Source organism: Microtus oregoni, unplaced genomic scaffold, assembly GCF_018167655.1.
Source record: "Microtus oregoni isolate MIOR12 unplaced genomic scaffold, Mior012 000065F_ref0000479, whole genome shotgun sequence".
NCBI classification, from domain to species: Eukaryota; Metazoa; Chordata; class Mammalia; order Rodentia; family Cricetidae; genus Microtus; species Microtus oregoni.
Genome location: NW_024543875.1, coordinates 7,267,467 through 7,293,104, shown reverse-complemented (window position 1 = coordinate 7,293,104; position 25,638 = coordinate 7,267,467). Strand labels below are relative to the sequence as shown.

Genomic DNA, 25,638 nt, shown 5'->3' with positions numbered 1-25,638 from the left:
GACTAATAATGAGAAGCTGTTTATAAATAATTTAAAATAATTTTATTGAGAATTTTATACATTTTCATCATAGCCATTCTCCCTTCTCCATCAACTCTGTGTCACCTTTCCTGCCCTCTCACCCCCACATCCCTTCACTCCTGTCTCCGCAGGCATCAAGGCCAAATTAAACTGGCCAAATATTCTTAGATATGTGGACTTCCATGGGAATGTGGTTGATATATCATAGAGAAGAATGACCTCTCCCAGAAGCCAACAACTGCCAAAACTCCAGTCAGGGTGGAACATCATGCCCGCCTCCCCAATTCTTTGTCTTCAGACAATCTCATGCAAGTACTATAGACTCGTAAGCAATAACAGTGCACCTCTGCTATGCTCTGCGCTGCCATGACTCCAGGCCGAGAAGCTTTCCTGGGGAAGCTTAGTGCGTTGTGGTCAGGCATCACCTACACCCAGCAAATCTCCTGTGTCCAGCTGTGCTGCTGCTCGTGTACAGTCTTGTCATTACCCAGGATAAGTCATCCTAACCTCTTCTCTCCCTCAGAGCCCAAAAGCTTAATGCAGGTGCACACTGTATTTCCTTCATAAATTGCTGTAAACCATAATTAACTCTTGCTTTTATTTCAGATCTTTGTTAAATGTGCTGTAGAGACACTGTGTTCATCTGCAAGAGCCCTGACTGACAAGCAAGATCCTCACCACTGCCTCCTTACAGTGACATGCCACCAAAGGTGGCACAGGGATCTCACAGGCATCCGGGTGGCACACTGGATGTATAAAGTACCAGACATGTAAGAGGTGCTACCAACTGCACCCTGATATCACCCTACTCCCAGTTCTCCCTCCTTTGCTCTCTTTGTGAACCTCTTGAAGGTATTCTTAAATTCATGTCTAATATTTTCTAACACACTTCCCACCTGTGCTATATTTATAAAACAGAAATCTCTTGATTAAAAGTAACCAGTAATTTGATATGGTTCACCCTTCTAAATATAAACTGCTCAGGTTAGACAATAGAATTCTTCATTATGCCATCTAGAGCTACCTTTTTTTTTTTTTACACCGTTTGACACACCTGGTTGTTACCTTCCACAGCCCCCAACTCCCACATCTCCATAAACTTCAAACAACTGGGGAATTGCCTAGGTGGCAAACATAGGGTTGGTGCAGTAAACAACTAGAGTTCACACGCCTGTGCTGTTTGCTGTCAGCTACTTCACACCCAGTCTTTAAAAGTGTGTAGGGTGATTCATGACATCTCAGAAACATAAAGTATGGCAGTGTGGGTTCCTTTGCTCAAAATCCCACAGCTAGACACAAGCATCGGAAAAAGCCTTACTTCCAGAGGCCTCAAATGCAAGGAAGGGAAGGCAAGGCAGGGAACACTCTGAGAGGGTGAGTGCTCCAAGAGATCAGCAGCGAGACATGGAGAGGAGTGCCCTCAGGGACTGCATGAAAGCAGACTTAGAACTGACGCTCCTGGAAGGCAGACCCAAGGGACAGGGCTCAAGGAGGCCAAGAGAGAAAGGTCTAGAAACATAAACCAGGCTAGTCTCCAACTCTTGACTCTGTCTTAGCCTTTGGAATGCTGGCATTATAGTTGTGTGCCACTGTTCCCAGCTAGGGACCTGGCCCCCTAAGTGCTGGGGATCAAAGCTCTGGCTCTGGACAGGCTATGAAGCTCTGCATCACATGATTGTCCTCCCAGCTTGACTCTGTATTATCTCAATGTCACCCCCAAAGTCCAGCTCATAACTTGGAATGAAAATTGCTGCTGATAAAAAGAATAAAGAAAAAAGTTTAATTAAAACTGGAAACTACCAAGATGTGATGTGGCCCAAACCTTTAAACCTAGCGCCTAAGCTGCAGAGGCAGGTGGATCTCTTTGAGTGCCAGGGCAGTCTGGTTTACAAGGTTCCAAGTCAGCCAGGGATGTGTAGTGAGACCCCATTTCAAAAAAAAACAAACAATAATAAAACTGAAAACAAACAAAAACCTGATAAAACAAAAGAAAAACCTAGGGACTAAAGATGCATGGGAGAAGGCATACATGACACTACGTATTTGCATCATGTATCATTCTATCATTCATTTGATGGGGTATTTTTTTTTCCCAGGTTACTGGCAAAGAAAAATCTAGCATTTCAAACACAAAAGGTCCACAGTGGTATCAGATGCTTTCCCAACACAAAGACATATCATTATAATCAATCCATTCAAACTATTTCTAGACAGTGAATTTAGGGTTTGAATGTGCCTATTTAATCATCCTTTTTTAGCCCGTGATATAGTATTTCCACTCTAAGTTTCCCAAGTTCAACAATGCTAGCTACTGTATCTTGCATCTTAGCATCTTTGGGGAAATCTCAAGAGTAACATCACACATGCACAAAGACGATGAGAAGCAGGGGGAACCACAGAGAACACTAAAATATTAAATATATTGTTGCACAGTAATTTAAGAGACATGATGTAAAAGGTAACAGAAACCCAGGTTACAACTATTATCTCCTCCTCTTAGGATAATAATTATGAAGATAACTATAATATTTCCTCCTCCCAGAAAAGGTATTATAAAGCTCTGTATTTAGATTTCTTTCCTTCTGCTATGCAGCCCAGCTAGTCTCACTTGTAATTATCCTGCCGGAGCCTCCTGAGTAGGCATATTTATACTATGAAATATTTTAATTTTTGATGCTATTCTAAATGAAATTGCCTTCTAATTCAACCTTGGGATAGTTTATTGCTAGTATATAAAAGTACAATTCATTGTTCAGAGTGCTTTTGTTGTCGATACTTTGGCTATTAGGTTTTCAGAGATCCACGATGATTTCTATATACAAGACTTCACCATACATAAGCAGACAGTTTTACTCTCCTTTATAATATGGACGCTACTTCTTTTTCATGTCTACTTTGCTCTGGCTAAATGTCTACTCATTCATAGCAGAATTATCTCCAATAAGCAAAAAGGGAGAAACAACCCCAATGCCCATTCATTCATTCATTCATTCATAGGTAGATAAATAGAATGAAACACACACACACATACACACTAGAATAGTCTTTATCAGAAGAAATAATGGAGTACTCACTATATTCTACACTAGAGATTAATCTTTAAAATATTCTACTAAATGAAGCCCAACACAAAGGGCCCAGATGTTTTACATCATCCATATGTGCCCACCAGGCAAATCCACAGGGAAAGAAAGTCGGGCCAGGGTTTCTTCGGACTATAAGCAGAGGAAGATACTGAGTGAGGAGTGATTCAGTGCACACAGGGTTGCTCTGGGAGAAGTTTCTAAGCCTGGACTGTGGTAAGCACTATATCATAGCTATACCAGTGCTGTGGAAGAGAGAAAGATAGTCTGAGTTTTTCATTTGACTCAAACTACAAAAAAAAAAATGTCTAGGCTATAATAAGCAGTTTGAGACAGTTCAAAACTGATATATTCAAACCACTGAATAGTATTGCCCACCAGATAAGAAGAATGAAGTGTCTCTGATATTTCAGTCTTCTGGTTAAGCACATCTTACCTGGCAGGATCCTAGAATCTGCACTGTTGTGTATAGACAGACGCTCCTTAGGTGAATGCACAAACACTCCACTCACAAAGCAAGAGGGATCTTCAGAATTTTCTTTAAAAAAAGTTTTCAGTGTTGCACTGCCTCCTGCAGTCATTCAGACTCCCTTACGTCAGTCCCAGATGAGCCCGGCATCACAGAGTTCTTCCTCTGTCTCATCTTGGTGCTTTTCATGGCTCAATCACTTTGTGATTTCTAGATACTTTGTCATCTTAATATGACAGAAACTGACAGGTTACAAACTGGGAAACTATTAAAAAAGAGGTGTTGGCTATGAAATCAGGTGGTGAGGGAGCCATCACATCAATGAGAATGACATTGAGCTATTTATGACATGCAGTTCCTGTGATAACAGGTTTTCTTGTTATTTCTAAGAGAAAACAACACAGTAGTCTTTTATAAAGCAGCAGCTTTCTGGACTACAGTGAGCAAGGCAGGCAAAGAGGAAATTGCTTTCTAAGAAAAACGTCCTGCAGGCATCATTCTCAGGGTGGCAACAGATGCAGTCAATGCAGGGGAGCAGATGGGAACCTCTGATCAGAGCCACTAGGCTGCAAGTTGACGGTACACTGAGATTCTACCAAGCCTTAATACAGAGACAGACAGGTGATTTTTAACAGACTAACAGAAGAAGCCACCTACAATACACAGGGACCAGCTCATCCCAGGTCCACAGAACTTTCTGTGAAGATTCGAACAAAGCAAAGCAATGGCTACTAGAGATCACTCATTATAGCTAAACAATGAGTGAATGAAAACAAAATCTCCCTGGTGATGGCCAAACCACACGCAAAGGTCATTAAAACACATTATTGAGTAGGGCATCATGGCACACACATAATCCCAGCACGCAGGAGTGTGAGGCATGATTAGCAGTTCAAGGCCAGTCTAGGCTATGTAGAGAACTGTCTTTAAAAAACTAACGAAACTGGAGAAATAGTTCAGTTGATAAAATATGTGGCTTACAAGCATGAGGACCAGAGTCCAGTCTCTAGAATCTACATTTTTTTTTTTAAAGTTGGCGAGACATGGTGGTGGTGCACACCTTTAATCCCAGCACTCAGGAGGCAGAGGCAGGTGGATCTTTGAGTTTGAAGCTAGCTAGATCTACACAGTTTCAGACTAGCCAGGGTGACATAGTAAGATCCTGTGTCAAAAAACAAAACAAAGCAAGTTGGGCATAGTAGTCCACATGTACCTGTAATCCCAGTGCTGGGGAGGTGGAGACACAGAGACGCCTGGAGTTCAACAGTCAGTCAGGCTAGCTCACCTGGGAGCTCCAGGTAAGTGAGAGGCCCTATCTTAAAAAAATGGTGGGGAGCACCTGAAAAACATCCACACTTTTCCTCTGACCACCACACATACAGGTATGAACATTCACACGCATCCACGCACACACATATACAAATCAATCAAACACACACACAGACACACACATCCTATTCATGTAGAAGTAGTCTACTTTCCTTGTCAATCAGGCCTTTCCCAATGTCTGTTCAGCCACTGTCTGTGTTGAGTATCTCAATCAGTCTAAACACCCAAAATGTTAATTATAGCACTCACACCCAAGTACAGACTTTAGTGAATGGCTGCCCTAGTAAGACAGCATGTTTGCTGCAAGTGACTATTGTTACCACCAGTATGGAGAGACCTCAGTGGCCTTCTGGCTTAAAGGACATTAAAAATTCCCTCTATGTCTTAGTTTCAAGATCTTCCTACTTTTTTTTTTGTTTTTTTTTTTTGTTTTTTTTTTTTTTTCGAGACAGGGTTTCTCTGTGGCTTTGGAGCCTGTCCTGGAACTAGCTCTTGTAGACCAGGCTGGTCTCGAACTCACAGAGATCCGCCTGCCTCTGCCTCCCAAGTGCTGGGATTAAAGGCGTGCGCCACCACCGCCCGGCAAGATCTTCCTACTGTATATACACTAACTAGCACATACATCCATTATTTTTGCTGCTTTTAAAAACTATGAAAACAGCATTTCTCTCCTGATGGTACTGTCCTATGAACCTCACAGTATTCAAACCTGAACATGACATTTCGTGTAATGGAGGCTATAATTAAAATATAAGTCCAAAAAAATCCTGTTCTTTCAAGCAATGGTTTTGTTCTACATGAAGACAAAAACTTCCTAGCAAAGGAATTAATGTATTGCTTTAATAGGCTGCACCGTGAGTTAAGTTTTAAAATTTATGAGTTCACTGCAGCATTGTTCTTTAAACAATGGCATTGTCAAATGCAACCAGTGAGAAGATTAAAGTTCTCCCAGCAGATTAAGTACAAATTATCCGTCCTCCTGTTTCAGCATCATTTGTTCATTTATCACATAGCGTCTAGCATTCCTGGTCAGTGTCAATATGCTCTGCATCCTTGCAGCTAACAGATGTCGACTCTTGTCGAGTGAATTACTTTATGTTTCACGCGCTGCTGGCCGCAGATGTGTCACTATAGCAACATCATTAATTTCAGATCTTACCGGAAACGTGCACTCCAATCAAACCTAATTATACCACATTGCTTTCTTGTCCACAAGAAGGAAACTATAATGCAATTATTGGGACACTTCATTTTCTATTCTGCTGTGGCAAATGAGAGAGCCACTGTGATGGACGCTTCTTGTCAAAAAGCTTATTGATGAAGCACAAACCCAATTTACAATCATACGAAGGACCACCTTACAATTATGTTGGTAATGTAAAGCTCTTGGATGCCAGCTTCCACGGAAGCATTTCAGCAGGAATTCAGCCCATGTAAGATGTCTGAAAACTGACTGATGCCCGAGTAGTAAACCTCTGCTCACCAGAATCAGAGCTGTTCATGCCAACAACCATCTACTGCTGCAACTTGTGCTGTGGCTGAGGACACAAGGTATCAGCAGCTAACACCTGACCTACTTCCGACACATATGCTCAGGAGAATTCATATCCTTGCAGGAGAATACAGAGCCATTACTTATGTCACAAAAATAGAGAATACAAGACAGAACTAGCAATTTACATCCTGGAACATAACACTAAGAGTGCACTGTCTCAGCAGGACACAAAAGGGGCTAGGGGGCAAGACGGGCCCTGTTAGACTTCCGCAGATTTCTATTTGTGCTCATCTACTGTCCCTGTCCACAGAGTTGACCAGCAGTTACCTCTGAGCTGGAGAGGCTGACAGTTCTCACTCAGGAAAGCTAAGATGCATCTGAGATCACAATTAGAGGGGTGGTCATCACTCACTCTCGTGTCTTTTCATCTGACTGTGTGAAATACATGCTTTTTATAAGACTGAGGTGGGAGAAATGAAATGCCACTTAGCTGCTGACAGTAATAATTATATCATTTGTTCTGTTACTCATCAGCCTATGACTTAGTTAGTGTGGACTTTATGATAGGCCACGGCAGACCTACCACCTTCAAGAACTCCTGGGACACTCAGGAATCAGGGATCCAGAGTCCATCCTTCCCCGAAACACAAGCTAGGCCAGGATCAGTAGGTGATGAGCCAGCAGTAGGGAGAGACTGCAGCTGGAGATGCTGCCACAACAGGCATAGCATTTCTAGATAAACGGCAGACAATGGGGAAAAACTCAGCCAAGGATGACATTTCCTTCAGTGGCTCTTAGAGTGAAAGGCTTTTGTAGAAAGGCAGCAGTGGCCAGGCACGATGGCTCACATCTGTAACCCTGGCATTCGGGAGGAGGAGGTGGAAAGGCTACCATGAGTTCAAAGCCAGCCTAGGCTACATAGTGAGTTCCAGGTCAGCCCAGGAAGCAGAGTAGATGCCATCTCAACAAACAAGTGAAGCCATGACAGCATCTGACTTGCTCCTCAGTACATTCCATACAGTTCTGCCAGGATTCTTAAGTATCACACCAATGTAAGAAAGATTGCTGTGCTCCATTTTCAATGTGAGGTGAGTTTGTAGACATTAAACCCTTCCCTCCTCTGGCTGAGGCCTGCTGGTCTCAGGACTTTGAGAGCTGGGAGAAGTTCTACTTGATTGAGCCTAGAATTGGAAAAGGGGGCAGAAGGAGCCTCAAGCCCCAAATTCTTCACTGAATGAGGCTTTGTATCCCAGGTCAGTGAGATAGAGCCCTGAGGGTTAGTGGTGGTGCATCTGAAGCTACTGTCTGTCGGCATGTAAATGCTCCAGCTACTTTTTGCTTTTCGGTTCTGTGGCTCCCTTCTGCAGAATGATATATTCAAAACTTCCTGCCCTCTCGTCTTTTGACTTATTATCTAATCTCAAACACTAGGACTGCTTGTACCTGAGAAGCACTGTTTAGGTTTAAAAGCAGCACCAAGTGAAGGGATTTTTGGGTTTCAGAATCTTACTCTGATGAACTGAAATTTCACAATGGAAAATGGGCAGCTGTAATTAAGAATTTGATTCTTGTTTTTTAAAAGAGGAAATCAGCATTTTAAAGAGGTCTAATGTCATAAAACATCTACATATTAACAACAGAGACAGACACTGAAAGTCTGCTTTTGGGAATGACTAGGACAACTCAGGCCAGCACCTTGCTTATCAACACTACTGCTGGCTCCAATGCCCAAAGCACCTCAGGGCCCAGACATATACTATATACAGCCTCCCAGCACCCACCCTATAGAGGCTCTGGCCCCACTGGTGGTAGTCAAGTGAGCTTTGAAAACAACAACAACAACAACAACAACAAAACAGGAAGAAAAGCTCTTGATGGAAATGGAAGACTTGGTGCATCCCTATAGGGAACACCAACCAAATAAGACACTTCCCTTCAACTCATGAGGTCAGAGGAAAGGCTGGCAACAAAGAGCAGTCCGGCCAACCACACACCCTGCAGGCCAAACACTCCTGAGTATAGGGCCTCTGCCTTGCACCAAGCTAGGGCATATACTCTGCCTAAGCGTGAGCCTCTGGAAAGAGAAAGGTCAAATGCTATAGAAAACACAGTCTCCAACCACATGAAGACAATTACATCAATGATTTCAAGTTTATGTCATTGAATACTATTCCGTAAAATTTTCTTGGTTTTGTTGTTTGTAAACACAATAGATTTTTCTATATTGGTTTTGCTAAAAATGACCTACCAATTCTAACACTAATCTATAAATTTATTAGATTTTCTATTTATTTGCTAATAAGTACTTTGCTGTCTGTCTCCTCCCCCTTCACCAGACCCCTATTTTTTGGTAGTACCAGGGATTAAACCTAGGGTCTTCCACATGCTGGCCGAGCCCTCCATACTAAGCCATGGCCCCAGCCATGGTTTATTTTTTCTCCTAAGGCAGGGTCTTACTAAGGTGCTCAGGCTGCCTTTGTAATTACTCTGTAGTCCAGGAAGACCTTGGATTTGCAATTCCTCCTGCCTCAACACCCACCCTTTCAGCAAGCAGTTAGGATACATCCTCCTTTTTTAACCTTTGATCTTTTCCTTGATTTTCGACATGAGCTAGTAATTCAAATATGAAATTGACAGTGTTATCTTTTTGTTGTGCCTAGTCTTGGGGAAAAGCTTTAAATATCCTACTGGTAAGTGCTAATGCTTGCTTGCTACGTACTATAAGACTACATGCTGGGAGTCCCCTTTTCTAGAGTGAAAACAGTTGACCTACCCTCACCTCTAGCTTGCTAATGAACTTCATGTGTATATACTGAACTGATATTCATGTGTATATATTGAACTGATATTCATCAAAAGCTTTACTGAGTTGGTGGAGGTCCCTGGGTTTTTCCTTCTTATAGTAATGCTGTAATTTATAGTGATAGATTTCTGAATTTAAATAAGCCTTGCAGCTGGACCACATTTATCTGGGGCTTCTCAAACATTATATTCTTGTTGATTACAGGGCTTCAAACAGCAAAGTTAGGGCATCTCAATACATTCAAGTTTTATTATCAGCTTTCCTTCTTAAATCATAAATAGGTCATGACTTCTAACACATGTCTCAAACCTGTTAAGCTTTATCTATTATTGTATACTTCATTTTGACTTTCTCCTTAACTTGTACAGAGTTTTAAATATGAATATTATTAGATTTGGCACTTTATTTGGGAATTTTAGATTGACATGAAAGAGATACTTTTACCTTTCCTTTCTTGTTCTCTCCTGACCTTGCTGAGGCTTCAGTTTTCTACAAATAAAATGCTCTCTCTAAATTCTTGTATCTGAAAAAGCGAGTTTATATTATAGAAAGTATAATGATAAAAATACCCATAAATCATTTTGGGCTAGTGGTAGGAGATCCTTCTGAAGATTACTTTTAATAGTTTTTGGATGGGGTGGGTGAGATGGCTCAGCAGATAGAGGCACCTACTGCCAAACTCGGTGACCTGAGTTCAATCCCCAGAGCCCATATGGTGGAAGGAGAAAATTGACTCCCTAAGTGGTCCTCTGATCTCCATGCATGTAAAGTAGCATGCACATGCACCTACCACCCCCAGAAAATAAGTAATAAATAAATAAACAAATAAATAAAGGTGAAAATTTAAAAAATGCTTTCAGGTGATAAAAACTATTTCTTCTGGGTCTGATTTAATGGTTTACATTTCCTGAAGAATTTTTCTAGTGCTTGCATTGAAAAGCTGCTGACAATAAGGAGCTGGTATTCCATTATGATATTTTAAAATATCATCATTGTAGCTTTGCTCTACTTGCTTGTATCTGTTTTGGTTTTTTTTTTTTATTTTTTTTTCCAGATTTTACCTTCAAGTTGTACTTATTTTTATTAAGTCTTTTGTAAAGACTGGCCAGCTGAATGGTGCTGTTCTATCTTTACAACTGTTTGTTTCTAAAAAGAAGGAATCTTGCTGTGTTACTTAGGCTGGCCTTGAATGTAGACTCAAGGGGCTCTCCTCTGTCTTCTGAGCAAGCAGCTGGGCCTGCAGATGTGAACCATCACACTCCACCTGCTTCTGAATACCACATCACTGTTTTCTGTTCTCATCTTTAGGATCTCTTTCCAATGTCATTGGCTTTTACTGCTCTTATGATTAAATTTTATTCTTTCTTGAGCCAGGTCTTTGTATGTAGTCCTAGATGCCTGGTACTCTCAGGATGGCCTCAAACTCACAGAGATCCACCTTTCTCTGCATGAATGCTAGAATAAAAGGCATATACTACCAAGTCGTCATCTTTCTTTCTTTTTTAAATTGAAAACACAAGTTCCTTGAATATCCCACAGGTGAAGATAGCGAGTGATTCTGTGTGCTATTTCTGTTGCATTCCTAACTTTGACCATTTCTGATGGTAGGTAAAGACAGCAGTGATTCTACGTGCTATTTGCACTGTGTTCCTAACTTTGGCCATTTCTGATGTTAGGGAAAGATAGCAATAATTCTATGTTCTATCTGCAATGTGTTCCTAACTTTCATGGTAATTTCTGCCATTACCGTAAGTAGGCACACCCACCCCTTGGAGTTCACTGAGACTCAACTAAGGTCTAGTTCATTTCAGTCCTCATTAGTTTCCCACACTAGCTAAAAACATTCTCTAGGTGGCAGATAAAGATATTAGTCTACTCCATGAGATCAATGCTATTCAGACTTTAGTTTAGCTGGTTCCTGCCTGCTTGGATGATCAATTAATTACTTAAAGTGATGATGCTAACATTTCCTCCTACATTAGCAGATACTGTAATTTTCTCCTGCATCACTTTGTGCTTGTACATAGAAACCTTTAAAGGGATGTGGGATTTCCCTCTGTATGCTGTGATTACCATTAATGAATAAAGAAACTGCTTTGGACATATAGCAGGGCATAACTTAGCTAGATGGGGAAAACTAAACAGAATGCTGGGAGAAAGAAGGGTGGAGTCAAAGAGAAGCCATGAAGCTGCCGGAGACAGATGCTGGAAACTTTAGCTGGTATGTCACAGCCATGTGGTAATACACAGATTAATAGAAATGGGTTAAATTAATATGTAAGAGTTAGCCAATAAGAAGGTAGAGCTAATAGGCCAAGCAGCGATTTAATTAATACAGTTTCTGTGTGATTATTTTGAGTCTAAGCTAGCAGGACTGCTGGGAACTAAAAAGTGGCTCCATGCAACATTAAAGCAAATATATATTTCAAACTTCTATTAGTAAAGTTCCCTCTTTCTTAAAAAGTGCTTTTTATTGTAGAGTCTATCTTGTTTGATGTTCAGGAATAAACCAGGTTCTTTTTTCAATTCCTAGTTACCATTATGATTATTTTACCTTTTATGTTTTGCCCTTTCTTTTCTTCTTCCTTTTCTTCTTCTTCTTCTTCTTCTTCTTCTTCTTCTTCTTCTTCTTCTTCCTCCTCCTCCTCCTCCTCCTCCTCCTCCTCCTCCTCCTCCTCCTCCTCCTCCTTCTTCTCCACCTTCTCCTTCTTGTTCTTTTACAGCTAAGTTATTTTTCTTTAAGTGTTAGGTGGTTTAATTTTTTTTTAATCAATCTTAGTACCAATAAACATTAGAGACTCCTTTTTTCCTTCTGTGTGTTTTAGTCCTTCATTAATATGATTTGAAGTCTCTCCATGCTCATTTATACATCTATCTCTTGTTTTCACTGTTAGTTGGGTCTCTGGACAGTATGACAACCCACACTTATCTATCCACCACCGCCTGGCTATTTTTAAAATTAATTTTTGAGACAGTATTTCACTATGTACTCCAGACGGGCCTTCAACTCATAACTCTACTGAGTCAGTCTCCTGCTTGCAGGTGTGTACTACTAGGTGGCCCTAAATTCTACTGTAAAAAAGTTTACTCTTATGTGTATTTTAACTAAACATTTTGCTTTTGTTAACCAAACCAACATTATCAGCATCATTTTATAATCACCCCATGTAGCTGCAAACATTTTTTTGGGAAGGAAAAGGAGCAGGAGTATAACTACGGAGAAGTGCAGCACATGCTTTCCAACCATGCGGCCTGTCTATAATGTGGCACCCTACACCATCCCTGCCCAAAGCAAAAGGAGCTGCTGTCCTGTGCATGTTAAATGTGAAAGCCTGGCTATCAGCACACACTATCGATTGACTTAGGTCTTCTCTCCTGTATTTTCACAGCAAGTGTCTAACTGTTGCTGGGATACAGGGTACTGGGGTTATGCCTTCAACTAAACTCTCTTAAGGACCAACAATTTTCTTGAAGGTTCTCCCAGGCTGTTTGTGATCTTTACTCTGATTATAATGCTGAAGATTTGGTTTTAGTGCCTCTATCAGCAAGACTAGGCAGCTCATAGTAGTGGGTAACTCTGATGAACTGGCTCCTGAACAAATGCTGCCTGTGAACACTGAACAGCAGTGCACTCATGTTCAGTGCCTTTTTCTTGTATCTGTCTGCCAAGTATACTAGCTATGCAGTACCACCCCTCCAGACTTTGGTCTGGAGAGTTCTTCCCTCTGTGTGGCTCATCTTAGGAGCTATCTTGAGCTTCAATATGCTTGGTATTGACTTCCTCCTTGCTCCAGATCTTTTCAATTTTGGAATGTTATACACTTTTGCTAGCATTGCCATAGATTGAAGTCTTCTACAAATTTCCTGTCAGCTGACTAGAATTGGGAAAGGAAACTCATAACTCATTTCCTCAGTCTAGTTCTGATGTCTTTCTGTATATGGTTTATATTGTTTTTTTTTATTGGTTGATGAATAAATCTGTTTCGGCCTATGGTTTAACAGAGTAAAGGCGAGGTGGGAAATCCGAACAGAGAAAGAGAGAGAACAGGTGAAGTCAGGGAGAGCCATGTAGCCACCAAAGGAGAAAGATGCCAGAGAATTATGGGTAAGCTACAGCATTGTGGTAATGCATAGATTAATTGAAATTAGTTAACTTAAGATGTAAGAGCTAGCTAGGAATATGCCTGAGCCACTGGCCAAAATGTGTGGTAATTAGTTTCTGTATGATTATTTGGGTCTGGACAGCCAGGAAATGAAAGCACAGTTTCCATTTACAAAGTTTCTTAAAGTAGGAACCTCTGGGTCATCTGCATTTATGGGCACTAACCTTTCTTGATTTTCTCCACCTGGTACTGTACTGAAATCCAAGTAAAAATTCTCAAACTGGAACCTGAGTTACACTAAACTTCCAGAATCCCCATGGGAGCTAACATCTGCAGAATGCTGAATTCATATTCATCAAATGTTTGGTTATAGTTCTTGGTGATGTCATTGTTCACACTCACCATCCAGGTCTTTTGGTTCATAGCCACATTTTTGACAGCATGCTGCTGTGAGCAGAAGCTGTTTCCCACTTACACCCAGAGGGGTTGTTTTGAGTATTTAAACTTTCAACCTGCCATTTGTTTCTGATTTAATATTCTAATTAGTTATCAGTTGGCTACTCTAGTCATCACATCTGCACATATGTGTTTTTCCTGGTTATACACCTGCTTTTATTTCCCATCTTTTTGCAAATGGAAATCATTCTACAACAATGTTAAATTATGTTGTGAGTGTATTTGCATTCTTTGTAGTTTAGCTAGAAACTAATACTAATCAAAGAAGGTGCTGGATCATATTTGGGACATATTTTATTTAATTATGCTTTGTATGTTGCTTTTACTATGTTGTTCACTAACACTAGAAATTTAAATCATTATCTTTTATTTAATACATTATAGATTGCTAAGAATTCTTTAATAGAAAGAACAACAAATAAGGACAACACAGAAAGGGATAAATAGGTGTAGTAATCTGCATTGGAGGTACTACTGTTAAAACACTGAATTTACCTAACTTCTAACAACTCAAGCAAGGATCATCCTATAAAAAACAAATACACATTTTGCTCTTAAGCCACTAGAGAGGTACGTAACAGTAGTGAGAAAATAGCTTGTGAGATTCTATAAAATTCAATATAAAATATAAAATAAACTAAAATATAAAGCTACAACAAAGACACAGTTCACTAACTTTAAAGGAAGTGAAGGTATGAAAGAATGGAGATTCATTCATATAAAGTTTTCAAAAGTTGAGTCTGGAAACCTATAAATCCAGCATTCAATTATGATATATATCATGTGTAAAAAAATATTTCTGATGTTATCTGGTCCACTGAAAAACAAATAGAAATGAACAGTACCTGTTTTGTCTGTCAGTAAGTACACCAGGCGTCCAAGTTCCTCTGGTATTGTGCTGGTCCGAACAACTGTCCCAGGAATATTCTCATCTTTCATAATCATCCATCCATATGCTGCTTTGCCCATGTCCAAGTTCACCCGCAGGCTGTAAACAAAACCATCATGATGGTCAGTGAGGCCAGACGTATATAACATCCACACCCAATACATATATTAATTTTTATAGAAATAAATACTGGATTTCAGACTTTAAAATAAATTATTTATGCATATTTAAGGAAACAAATGCTCAAATGCTTTTATAATCTAGATACGTTTACAGGTGATAGTTGGGTGGATAATTCCTTTCACATAAGCTACAGTATGAGCTGTAAGAGAAGCAGGGAACTTGTTCTGAGTACCCCATTAACACACAGAGTACTGTGGGCATAAAAAGGGAAATCAAGCAAGAGTTACTATGAGAAAATATGTGAAATAGGTCTTGAGGCATCTGGAATAGGTGCTTTGTTTCTAGTGATTTTTTAATATTAAATATTTTGTAATATTACGTATTTAAAATCTATAAGTAGTAGACTATACTAGATGGCCTCTGGAAGGTCTTCCAGGCTTTAATTAAAGGGTAACTATATAAGAACACACTCTAAACTGCCCACTGAAGGAAACAGTATCAGCACACCTATTATGTGCCAACTCAAACATGTTCACGTCTCCCTAACTAAACTATGGAAACTCAGCAGATAAGACTGTGTACAAAATGGGTGTGAAACTGCTATTCATCAACCATTTATGACCTATCAGCATTATAAGTCACATGGTTCAACCGATTAATAAATACACTTTTGAAAAACAATATTTAGGAATCAGTCAGTGGCAAATTAAGAAGCATCAAATCAGCATAACTTCATCAATCTACCTGTAAGGTTCACACCTTAAAAATGATAGGAATGACATTAATGACACTAAATTGGCATTACTGTGCATGTCTCTTCAGCCAGCACCTCTCCATTTTTTGGCTACTCACACCCTTGTTAAAAGAGTGAAGTAAACTAACAGATGCCAACAGTCTTTAAGCTGAAGGGAAAGAAAATGGACCCCAGGAAGGTCCAGCGGCCAGGTGCAGGTCTACCATTGTGTGGGTCTGCAGCCCAGGATCTGTGAGAAGCTGCCAAATTACTCAATGTTAAGTATCAAGCAGTGTGAGGGATCTTTGTGCTGATAAGTGTGAAATCACAATACCTTCCAGGTGGGTTGAGGTCAAAGGGGGCATTTGGAGAAGAAACACAAAACATTTCTCATTGATTCTTATTTGATTTGGGTTTAAAAAGAGATTTCGGGGGTTGGGATTCAAAACTGGGTTTCGCTGTAGCTTTGGAGCCTGTTCTGGAACCAGCTCTTATAGACCAGGCTGGCCTTGAACTCACCGAGATCCACCTGCCTCTTCCTTGGAGTACTGGGATTAAAGGCGTGCACCACCACCACCCACCTGGCTTAAAATAGGTGCTTTATGAATAAGAGAAAGACCACTGCCCTTTTTGAGATAAACACAGACAGAAGCTGGGAGGAAACTGAGCCTGGGAGGTGGGCCAGTTAAGGGAAGACACGTTCTGTGTCTAATTGACAGGGAGATGGACAGCTGTCTAATTTTCCATGGCTCTGATCACTTGGCTCAGAGACCTGCACACTGGAAAAGCACAGTCATTTGCTTATGTGTGGGTCAAGATGTTTTGGAAAATGTCACCCCGCACTGGGTGGGCTGTTGTTTTCTGTCCTCAGCTTATGGTCTGTCACCAGGCTCAGGTTATAAAGAGCCGAAGAAGCTCACCAAGATTCTTTTGTGCACTGTTCTTTACGAACCACGAGCAATCTATGCCGTTGAAGTTACAGAAATGCATTAGTTCACAGAACACCGTATTATAAGAAATTACTCCTGGGCCAGTTTCAGTTTCAGACACCTCAAAGAACATACAGAACTGTGGTTGCTGGTGTCAAAGGGAAGAATAAACACCTTTTAGAGGATAAACAGATGTACAGAGCGTAGAACACAAAATCATCACTAAAAAGAACTTAGTGAAATAGGACAACACTCCCACACAAGGAATCACAGCCGCACATGTACCATGATCTATGTTGTGAATTTGGTCAAATGCTAAAGGAATAATTTGCTTTTAATGCTAAGTCTCTAAGGCACTCACACTCTACGGGAGCAAAGTAATGGCTGTCACTACACTGACTTGACTTAGTAATGCCCTGACTGTACAGACCTTTATGCAGGGAGGTGCTAACTCTGACATGCTTTGTAACCCATTACATAAACATGTTAGATGCATTCCAAGTCCATTCTACTGCTAGTTTACCAACCATGACCCTGTTAGCCACAGACCTATTCCAGGTAGAACATGACAATTTGTCTTCAGATGGTTCACTGAGCCAGGGCACAGCCGTGACTCTACTATCATACAGTATGAAAGACGAATCGCCTTAGATGAGCAGTCTGCCAGGGATGCTGCCAATGGGAACGCATATGAAAATGTTTATTTTTGCAATTGTAGGAAATTTGAGGTGGATTTCAAGATGTAAACTGCCTTCATTTTTGTTCAAACAGTCTAGTCCCACAGCTACAAACAGCTACAAATACCTGAAGAAGAAATTCAGAGTCTAAATACATTTCAAGTGCATTTTCCCCAAAATACACAATACAATTCCACTTAGGCCCCAGGATGCTTGCTATATTTAAGCTCTAATTTGTTACAATTAAACCTCAGCACTTATCACTGCCAGGTGAGCTGAGTCCCCAGCCTGCCTGAGAAACACATGCAATTCTCCTTGGGGAACGAATCTACCTGAAATAATTCACATGCCAATTCTAATCTGAGCAAAAGAAAAGAGAAGCCATTTTCATCAGAACTTTTTATCCAAATACAATCAAAACCATTTCCTACAAAAGCTAAGGCCGAAGGACACTGAGTTTTCATCTGACATCTTCCTGCATGTTTCATTCTGATGATATACTGCAGGCAGCAGCAGGCAGAACCAAAAGCTTTCTGCTGAAGAACAGCTCCAAGCAACATAACAGTGAACGCTGTCATCTCAGGAGCAGTTGAGCTCCTCCTGGGCTTGGGATCAGCACTGCTACCTGAGGGACCTCTAACCTTAGTGAGCAGGAGGACAGCAGTCACAAGGCTACTGCCTTCGCTTCCTGTTCAGAGTGCTCTAGCGTAGCCACTGGCTACACCCTCCAGTTCCACTCAGGCTCTCTCTGCATGGCCTGGCTAGATTTGAATTTGCTTTGGTAGATCTCCAACTCTTTATCCTTCTGCCCCAGTCTCTGAGTAGCTAAACTGTTAGAATTACAGCCCTGAGTCACCAAGCCCAGCTAAATGTGTTAGTCCAGGTATAGAACTTGAAATCCTATTGTCACTGTTCCCAACAATCCGCCTACTAGCAATGCCAGCATGGATCAACCTTTCTGTTAAATGTGTATAATCTGGTTAGCATGAACTCATGCCAACTTACCCTCCTAAATTCTGACAACTGTCTCTATGTTCCACATGAAGGAAATCAGGCTAAGATTTGATGCTAGGTATAACTTGTGTCAATTTCTAATTTTCACATATGTCAGTTCTGTGATCTCTTACTAAAGGCTGACTTGATTCTAGTGGTCAACCAAGGTTTCAAAAGAAAGTAGACCTTGGATCAAGCAGGACTGCTCAGTGAGCAAAAGTCTTTGTAGAGCAAGCCTGACAACTGAATCAGATCCCTAGGACCCACATGGTGGAAGGAGTAAATTAACTCCCAGTAGCTGTTCTCCCATTTCACATACAGATCAGGGCGTGCATAACCCAACAAAGAAATGCATTGTTCAAAGGTTTTAGAAGTGCCACCATCAAATTAAGAGTCCAGTGAGATATTACATATATCTGTAAACATGAGAGAGATACTAATCATCCAAATCCTATAATTCAGATTGACAGAGAAAATGAGTCCAGCAAGAGTCAGTGTAATGAACAAAGCAGCGCAGGCACGGCCTTCTGTGCTAGTTTATGTCTGGCCATCCTTCGACTCCATTGGGAACGGACTTCAACTCCCCAGTAGATACTTGGAACCACAGACTGGACCAACTCTAGGTATGCTATGTTTCTTCTGATATGTAATATCTACTGAAATTAACTTTTTATTGATTTTTATTGAGCTCTAAATTTTTCTCTGCCTCTCCCCTCCTTTTCAGCCCTCTCTCAAGGTCCCTATGTTCCCAATTTACTCAGGAGATCTTGTCTTTTTCTACTTCCCAGTAGATTAGATAAACTAGTCATAGTATTTAAGAATAACAATGAAATATAATTATAACAATGTTTCAATAAAAGTAACAAGAATGTGGTCTTTTTCAGAATGTTTGAGTATTTAAATTTTCAGATCATAGTTGGTTATGATGAGCGAAACTAAACTAGAAAGTGAAGGTTTGTGCCAGTGGGGCTGGTGACCAACCTTCCTGCATGAAGAAAGTGAAGGTCTGTGTCAGTGGGGCTGGTGACCAATCTTCCTGCATGAAGAAAGTGAAGGACTGTGCCAGTGGGGCTGGTGACCAACCTCCCTGCATGAAGAAAGGAAACTAGGGGAGGCGGGTAGAGTTCTGCTCTGGGAACAATGGCCAGTGTCCACCCAGCAATGCAAACTCTTAGCTTCTTGACTATAGAGCCTGAGATCTCAGCCTCCAATTTGGTATGAGCTTGATTGTGTTTTGTTTCTGCAACTTCTTCAAGGCAGGGAGCTACTGGCAAATCAACCACACAGACTTGAGTGGAACCTTGCCAGCCTGTACAAGCCTTCAGTCCATCAGAACAACTGTGTGAGACCCACATGTTACCACCCCTTGACAGCACCCACAGCGGCCTCACACCTTTCCTATGCTGCCCCACACTAAAATCACTGGCTTGTTATGTCATCTCATTTTGCAACTGTATGAAGTAATCACAGAACGTATAGCTTTTGGATTTGAGCTATTATACTCAACAAGACACCTGGTATGGTGTGAATGTTTCCTTATATTTTACTTTTAAGGCAAATACATACAAATTATGTATATTTTATATACCAATGATAACCAAAATTAACATATATTACTCACAATAGCAAAAAACTATAAAGTGTTTGAGATAAATATATACCCTAAAATAATACTGGCAGAAAATGTAAAAGACCTAAATAATGTTCAATAAAGCCAGGTTTTATGGCACACGACTAATTTTGGAACTTTGGAGGTTGAAAATTCAAGGTCAGCCTCAGTTACGTAGTGAATTCAAGATTAAGGTTAACCTAGTATACATGAAATTCTGTGTCAAAGATGTTCCTAAGTTATACAATGGGATGGTGTCAGGGTGACAGTTATTTGTAAATAGCTCTATAAATTCAAATATAATTGCAGTTAAATGAGTATGGCAGAATGTCATTAGGAGTCATTTTATTGTTACATTTTTTCAAGAACAGTAGTATTTGGTTTTACCCTAGATCCCTGGGTTATCTAGTCTCAGGTTCTTGGTCACCTAAGTAGTGTCAGATATGGGTTCCATCTCATGAAATGGGTCTGAAGTCAAAGCAGGTATTGGTTGGTTACTCTCATAAACTTTGTGCCATCACTGCACTAATATATTTTGCAGGCAGAACTCCATTGTCAAGCCCAGGGTTAGTAGATGGGCTGGTGTTCTCTTTTGGTAGCATTGAGAGGCCCTTCTTATATCAAAGATACTAGCATGTACTGGTGAAGGCTCTGTGTAGGCACCAGCTCCACTTCTGCATGTTCAATCAGTTGTGTAGATGTTGTTTTCAGCAATGGGGACTTGCCAGTAGTTTGTGAAAAGCAACCTATAGTCTTTGCAACAGTCTGGATTGTTTGGGGATTCCCATGGAGCCCCTTAAGCTAACAACTCAATTAGATGCAACCCATTCTTGGTACCAGAAGCATCATTTGGTGACAAGAGTTGGTTAACTGGGCCCTCTTGGTGGAGTTTTCTTTTGATGAGTATGTAGTGTTCTTCCCTATGTCTTCTTGATAGTTTCGATTCTATTTTATCAACTATAAAATTGCTATACCAGCCTGTTTCTTTGGTTCTTCTGCTTTTACCATGAGAAGATATCCATCCTTGATGATAAAGTGTTTCTTGGATGCAGCAGAAAAATGAATCCAGTTTTCTAAACCAATCTATTAGTCTGTCTCTTTTCTTTGGGGAGGGGTACCATTAATATTGAGTTATCAATAAGCAGTGTTTATTGATTCCTGTTATTTTGTTGTTGCTATGCATGTCTATCCCCTCTTTTGATTCATTACTCTGAGACTGTTTATTCATTGTGATTTCTTTGGGGGTGTGGTTAAGTTCTTTAAGTTGGTGTTTTCCTTCTAGTTCCTTCTGTATGGCTGCATTTATAAACAGATATTGCTTAAATTTGGTTTTATCATGGAATATCTTATGTTTCCATCTATTGTGATTAAAAGTTTTGTTGTTTTTATTTTCTTAAAACTTTTTATTCATACTTTGTTCCCCTGCAGCAACCTTAACAGGTAGGACCTACAATCAAGTGCTGAACATGAATAGGTTACTGCTTTGTCAGAGTGGCCGAGAGGGCAAGCCACTTCCCCATTTGACTTTCTGTTTTCCAACATTTAAAAACCTTATGAAGATATAGCCCAAGACACTACCCTGCAAATAGAGAGTAGCCTTTACCATATAGAATCCATTGGTGTCTTGACTAGATTTGCCGGTTCTCAGAGAATGAGGTATAAATTTATGTTTTATCCTAATTGTTTAGTCTCAGTGTTTTGTTACAGAAGCACACATGGACTAAGGCAATGCTCAAGCATCTGCGTATATCTAAATAAGCTCATTCCATTCTACTCAGTTACAAACAATATTGTAGTTTAGCAGGTGACTTAAGAAAAACATTACTGTTTTTGATAAGGTGAAAATAAGCTAAAGTAAACAAAGATATAATTACAAACAAACTCAATGAGAAAAAAACCAACCCTGTAAAAAACACAAATACAAGAAGTCACAGTGGCGATCAACTATTTCGAGCTAAGAAGTACCTCAGTTGGTAGAGTGCTTGTCTCACATGTATGAACCCTTGGCTGTGATGCCCAGCACCACACAAGAGTTGCCCATGGCCCAGCCCTTGGGAGATGGAGGGGGAGGGTGGAATCAATTGAGGCCATTCTTGGCTACACAGTTAAGTTCAAAGCAAGCTTGAGTTATTGAAATCATGAGATCCCATCTAACAACAACAACAACATCCAAACCAACTTTGTACTTGTTAATAACAAAACCACTACACACGAAAGCTTTAGAGATCTCACTAAAATAATAAAAAGAAATTAATGACTCACATACATGTATTCTAGAGGAGCTCAAACTAATCAGTTAAACATTTACATCATGAAGAAAAATAATAAATACTATGTAGGAACAAAAAAATAACATCATGAAATAGAAAATAACATATGGTAGAAAAATTCATGAGGATAATAGTACACATTTCCAAAAACCTACCAATGTTGTTTGGAAACTGATTTAAAAAGATACGGAAGGAAGGACAGGTAAGACTGAAGGATGGAAATGATGAAACGGAGTATGCAGCAGCCTTTAATCCCAGCACACTGAATGGGAGTCAGTCTCAACTGCATAGGAAATTCAAAGCTAGTAGGGGTTACAAGAACCCTGTGTCAAAAATAAACAAAAAACAATGAATAAAAAATTTATATCAATATGATAGACTTTATATATATACAGGATACTAACATAAACTTGTGAATAAATTTAAAAATTTTCATATTTCTTGAAAACTTTAGTTTGCCAAACTGATTACTAAGGAAATCAAATTTGTGCAGTCTTTCTGCAGACAGGCTCCCAACTGTCTCTGTGACACACTAGTGTTTAAAGAATAGACAGCTCCAATGTTAACGCTGTAGAGATGAAAAATGGGAGTGTTGTCATTGTTTTATGAGCCTGTAAAGCTTTCATTCTAAACTGCAAGAAATGCTATGAAAAGACAAAATTACAAGATTACCCCTTGTGGAAACTGTAGAAGCCGTCTTCCAGAAAATGCAGGTGAAGGGAATTTAGTGAAATAAAGATTACAAACCATGGCCATGTTAGCTCTTCCCCTAGGGATAAAAAGCTGGTATGGTACTAGAAAGTCAATCACTATAATTACCATGTGATCTATTTAAGAAACATTTTAAACAAGAAGAATCATGAAGAGATTTAGAAAATATAAAATTGTATTGACCTGAGAACAACTTGTAGCAAAAGGATCTAAAAACAATGAAAATGTTAGAGATTTTATTAAAAAGACGGCATGCTTAGATGTTGAGTGTTTCACCTTTGATAATGGGGGCAAAGGAAGAACGCACTTCATTCTTATCTTTATTTAATAATACACAAGATTTTGCCTATTAACAAGAAAAGAAATAAATGGTGCAAAGAATATATAAAAGTTTAAAAGATCCTAGATTAATAACTAAACTCAACGTGGTTTTACCAAAGTCATATTCAAGTAATAGAAATAAACATCATTTCTTTATACCAGAAGCAGATATAAAAGGGAACTTAAAAAAGAAATTTATAATAGGATTTAAAAATATAAAACATCTGTAAATTACTCTGACAAAAGTTGTATAATCTTTCTTTGGGGAAAGCTTAGAGAAAATTTAAATACAGTTAGGAGGTACAGCAGTAGATTCGTGACCAAAAGAAATGAAAACTCAAAGACACAGGAAGAAAGGTCTGTTAAACACTGTCTCATTTGAAGGCACATTATTTAGTTTGCTATTTGGTCAGCAGCAGACAGACCAAGGGAGCCTACCACAGGCAGTGAATACATGACAGAGATGATATCAGTCCCTAGGAAAGAGCTGTTTTGTTGTTGTTATGGTTTAGTTTTACAATGGGTGCTGAGACAATTTTTTTTTTAAAAATTGGATATAAAAACTCTATCATATGCTACTTAAAAGAATCAGCTGTCTAGCAAGTGTTCACTCCATGGTCTCTGTCTCCTCCCACCGCCGTAGGAGTGTGTCGTTGTGTTAGAATGTACACTTCCAATACCTGAAACACTGAGCTCAAGTTCCAGCATCACAAGAGAACATCACTTCAGTGTTGCACAGAGAAGGCTCACACTCAGCAGACAGTGAGAGGAGAACATGGTCTTGAGCAGAGGAAGATTTAGGCACACGATGTGACAATATATAAAGATTCATATATACTTAACAAGGTAAAATCAGAAACTATTTTGATGGGTCAAAAATGTCAAGCTATAGAGAAAGATGTCAGCAGAACAGGAATGAAAAGGTTAGAGCTACGTAACTATGAACTGTCCAGAAGACTAGACAAAGGAGTTAGAAAGTTCACAAAAAAGACACTCCTCATCAGTGGTTCTCAACCTGTGGGGTGAGCCCCCTTAGGGATTTTTGAACCACCCTTCCACAGGGTCGCCTAATTCCACTGGGAAACAGATACTTGCATTACAATTTATAACAGTAGCAAAATTAAAGTTATGAAGTAGCAATGGAAATAGCTGTATGATTGGGGGGGGGTCACCACAACATGAGGAACTATGTTAAAGGGTTGAGATCCACTCCTCTATATTGATATTGGAATACAAGCAAATACAGCAAAGCCACAGACAAGTACACTGCCAAGTAATTCCATTCCTAGATACTTGATACCAGGAGCTCACGTGTGTTTATGAGTATGTACAGCAACACTGGAACAACCCAAAACTTGTCAATTGATTGTGGACACATGCTTGGTGATTCATTCATAAATGAGGATGGCAAGCTATAAAATATGGATGAATCTATTGAGTCATGCTAAACATAAGACAAAAAGTTGCAAAAATGAAACTATTCAATATAATTTCAACTTTATAAAGGGATAAAACAAAAAATTCATATTATGTTTTTATATGTAAATGTATGTGCAATGTTCTTGAGAAAAGCAAAAGTTAACCTTGAGAAAAACATCTGACCATGTGGCAAGAACAGCATCATACAGAATTATTGTCAATTAGAAATAAAATTGAAATACTTCAACACAGTAAAAACAAGCATTAATACTCAAAGGTTGCTGTAGCAAGTTGTAATACAGGGAACTCTTTTAAGACAAGCATTCTTTGTGGTTGTGTGTACACAGCTGCTGAAGGAAGTGGCCCAGCCTGAGGACTGTTCAGAACATAGATGTATGTGCATAGAACAGAACACACTACTGTATCAGAGTGTATAAAGCTTAGTTATCTACTCCAGTGTGAGAACCCATCAGGAGACGAAGACCTGTCTCAGGGAGAAAAGTTGTTGGACAAGAACACAAAACGTCTCAGAACCAACAATACGTTCTAGAGACTGCTGAGGAATTTGCTTCAGTGCGAGCTCACTGCTGCACCAATGCCACCAACACCTTTGCTATTTCAGCCTTCAGGGTGAGGACTTGGACAGGACCCGTGCCATCTAATCTTCAGCCTGCCACCCTTGAAATTTTGCTAAAAAGCCTCCCACATGTGCTGACTTGGTGACAGAAGCAAAATGAAAGAGAAACTGTCTCTTGCACCAGCAAGCAGCCCTTGCAGTTCAGTGTTCCAGAAAAGATACCGCCTGTACAAGAGGTTCTCAAGTGTGCCTCAGAAGGGATATAATTATCTCTTTGTCTACAGCATTTTTGCCACTCTTGCTCATGGATGCCTTATGCAGAAGTCAGGGTCTCTTTGACTCAGCTCTGAGAAGTCAGTTTGGATTATCGATTAAAACACGGGGCATTTTAAACCATCTGGGGAGAACACACAAGGAACAGCAAAAACCTGACCCAAGACATCTCTTGGGTTCTACACGTGCTTACAGTGTGCTAAGAAGAACATGCTGGTTTCTTTGTTCGGAGACATGCACAGATTGAAGGATACATGTTCATTGTAGAACCATAAAACGTAAGCTATAGCATGTAATATTTATCTTGGAATGACAGAAATGTAATTAAATGTGATCTCAAAACCTCACAGAACAA

At 39.8% G+C, this 25,638-nt stretch overlaps 1 protein-coding gene across 9 annotated transcripts in view; it reads right to left on the bottom strand.

Annotated features, from left to right (window-relative positions):
• Positions 1-25,638, bottom strand: part of Atp9b (ATPase phospholipid transporting 9B (putative)) — a 209,622-nt gene that overhangs the window by 55,763 nt on the left and 128,221 nt on the right. For all 9 annotated transcript variants that reach the window (XM_041640820.1, XM_041640824.1, XM_041640819.1 and 6 more), the window contains one exon: positions 14,605-14,747. In XM_041640820.1, the coding sequence (XP_041496754.1) occupies positions 14,605-14,747 (143 nt within the window). The remainder of the gene's footprint in view (positions 1-14,604; positions 14,748-25,638) is intronic.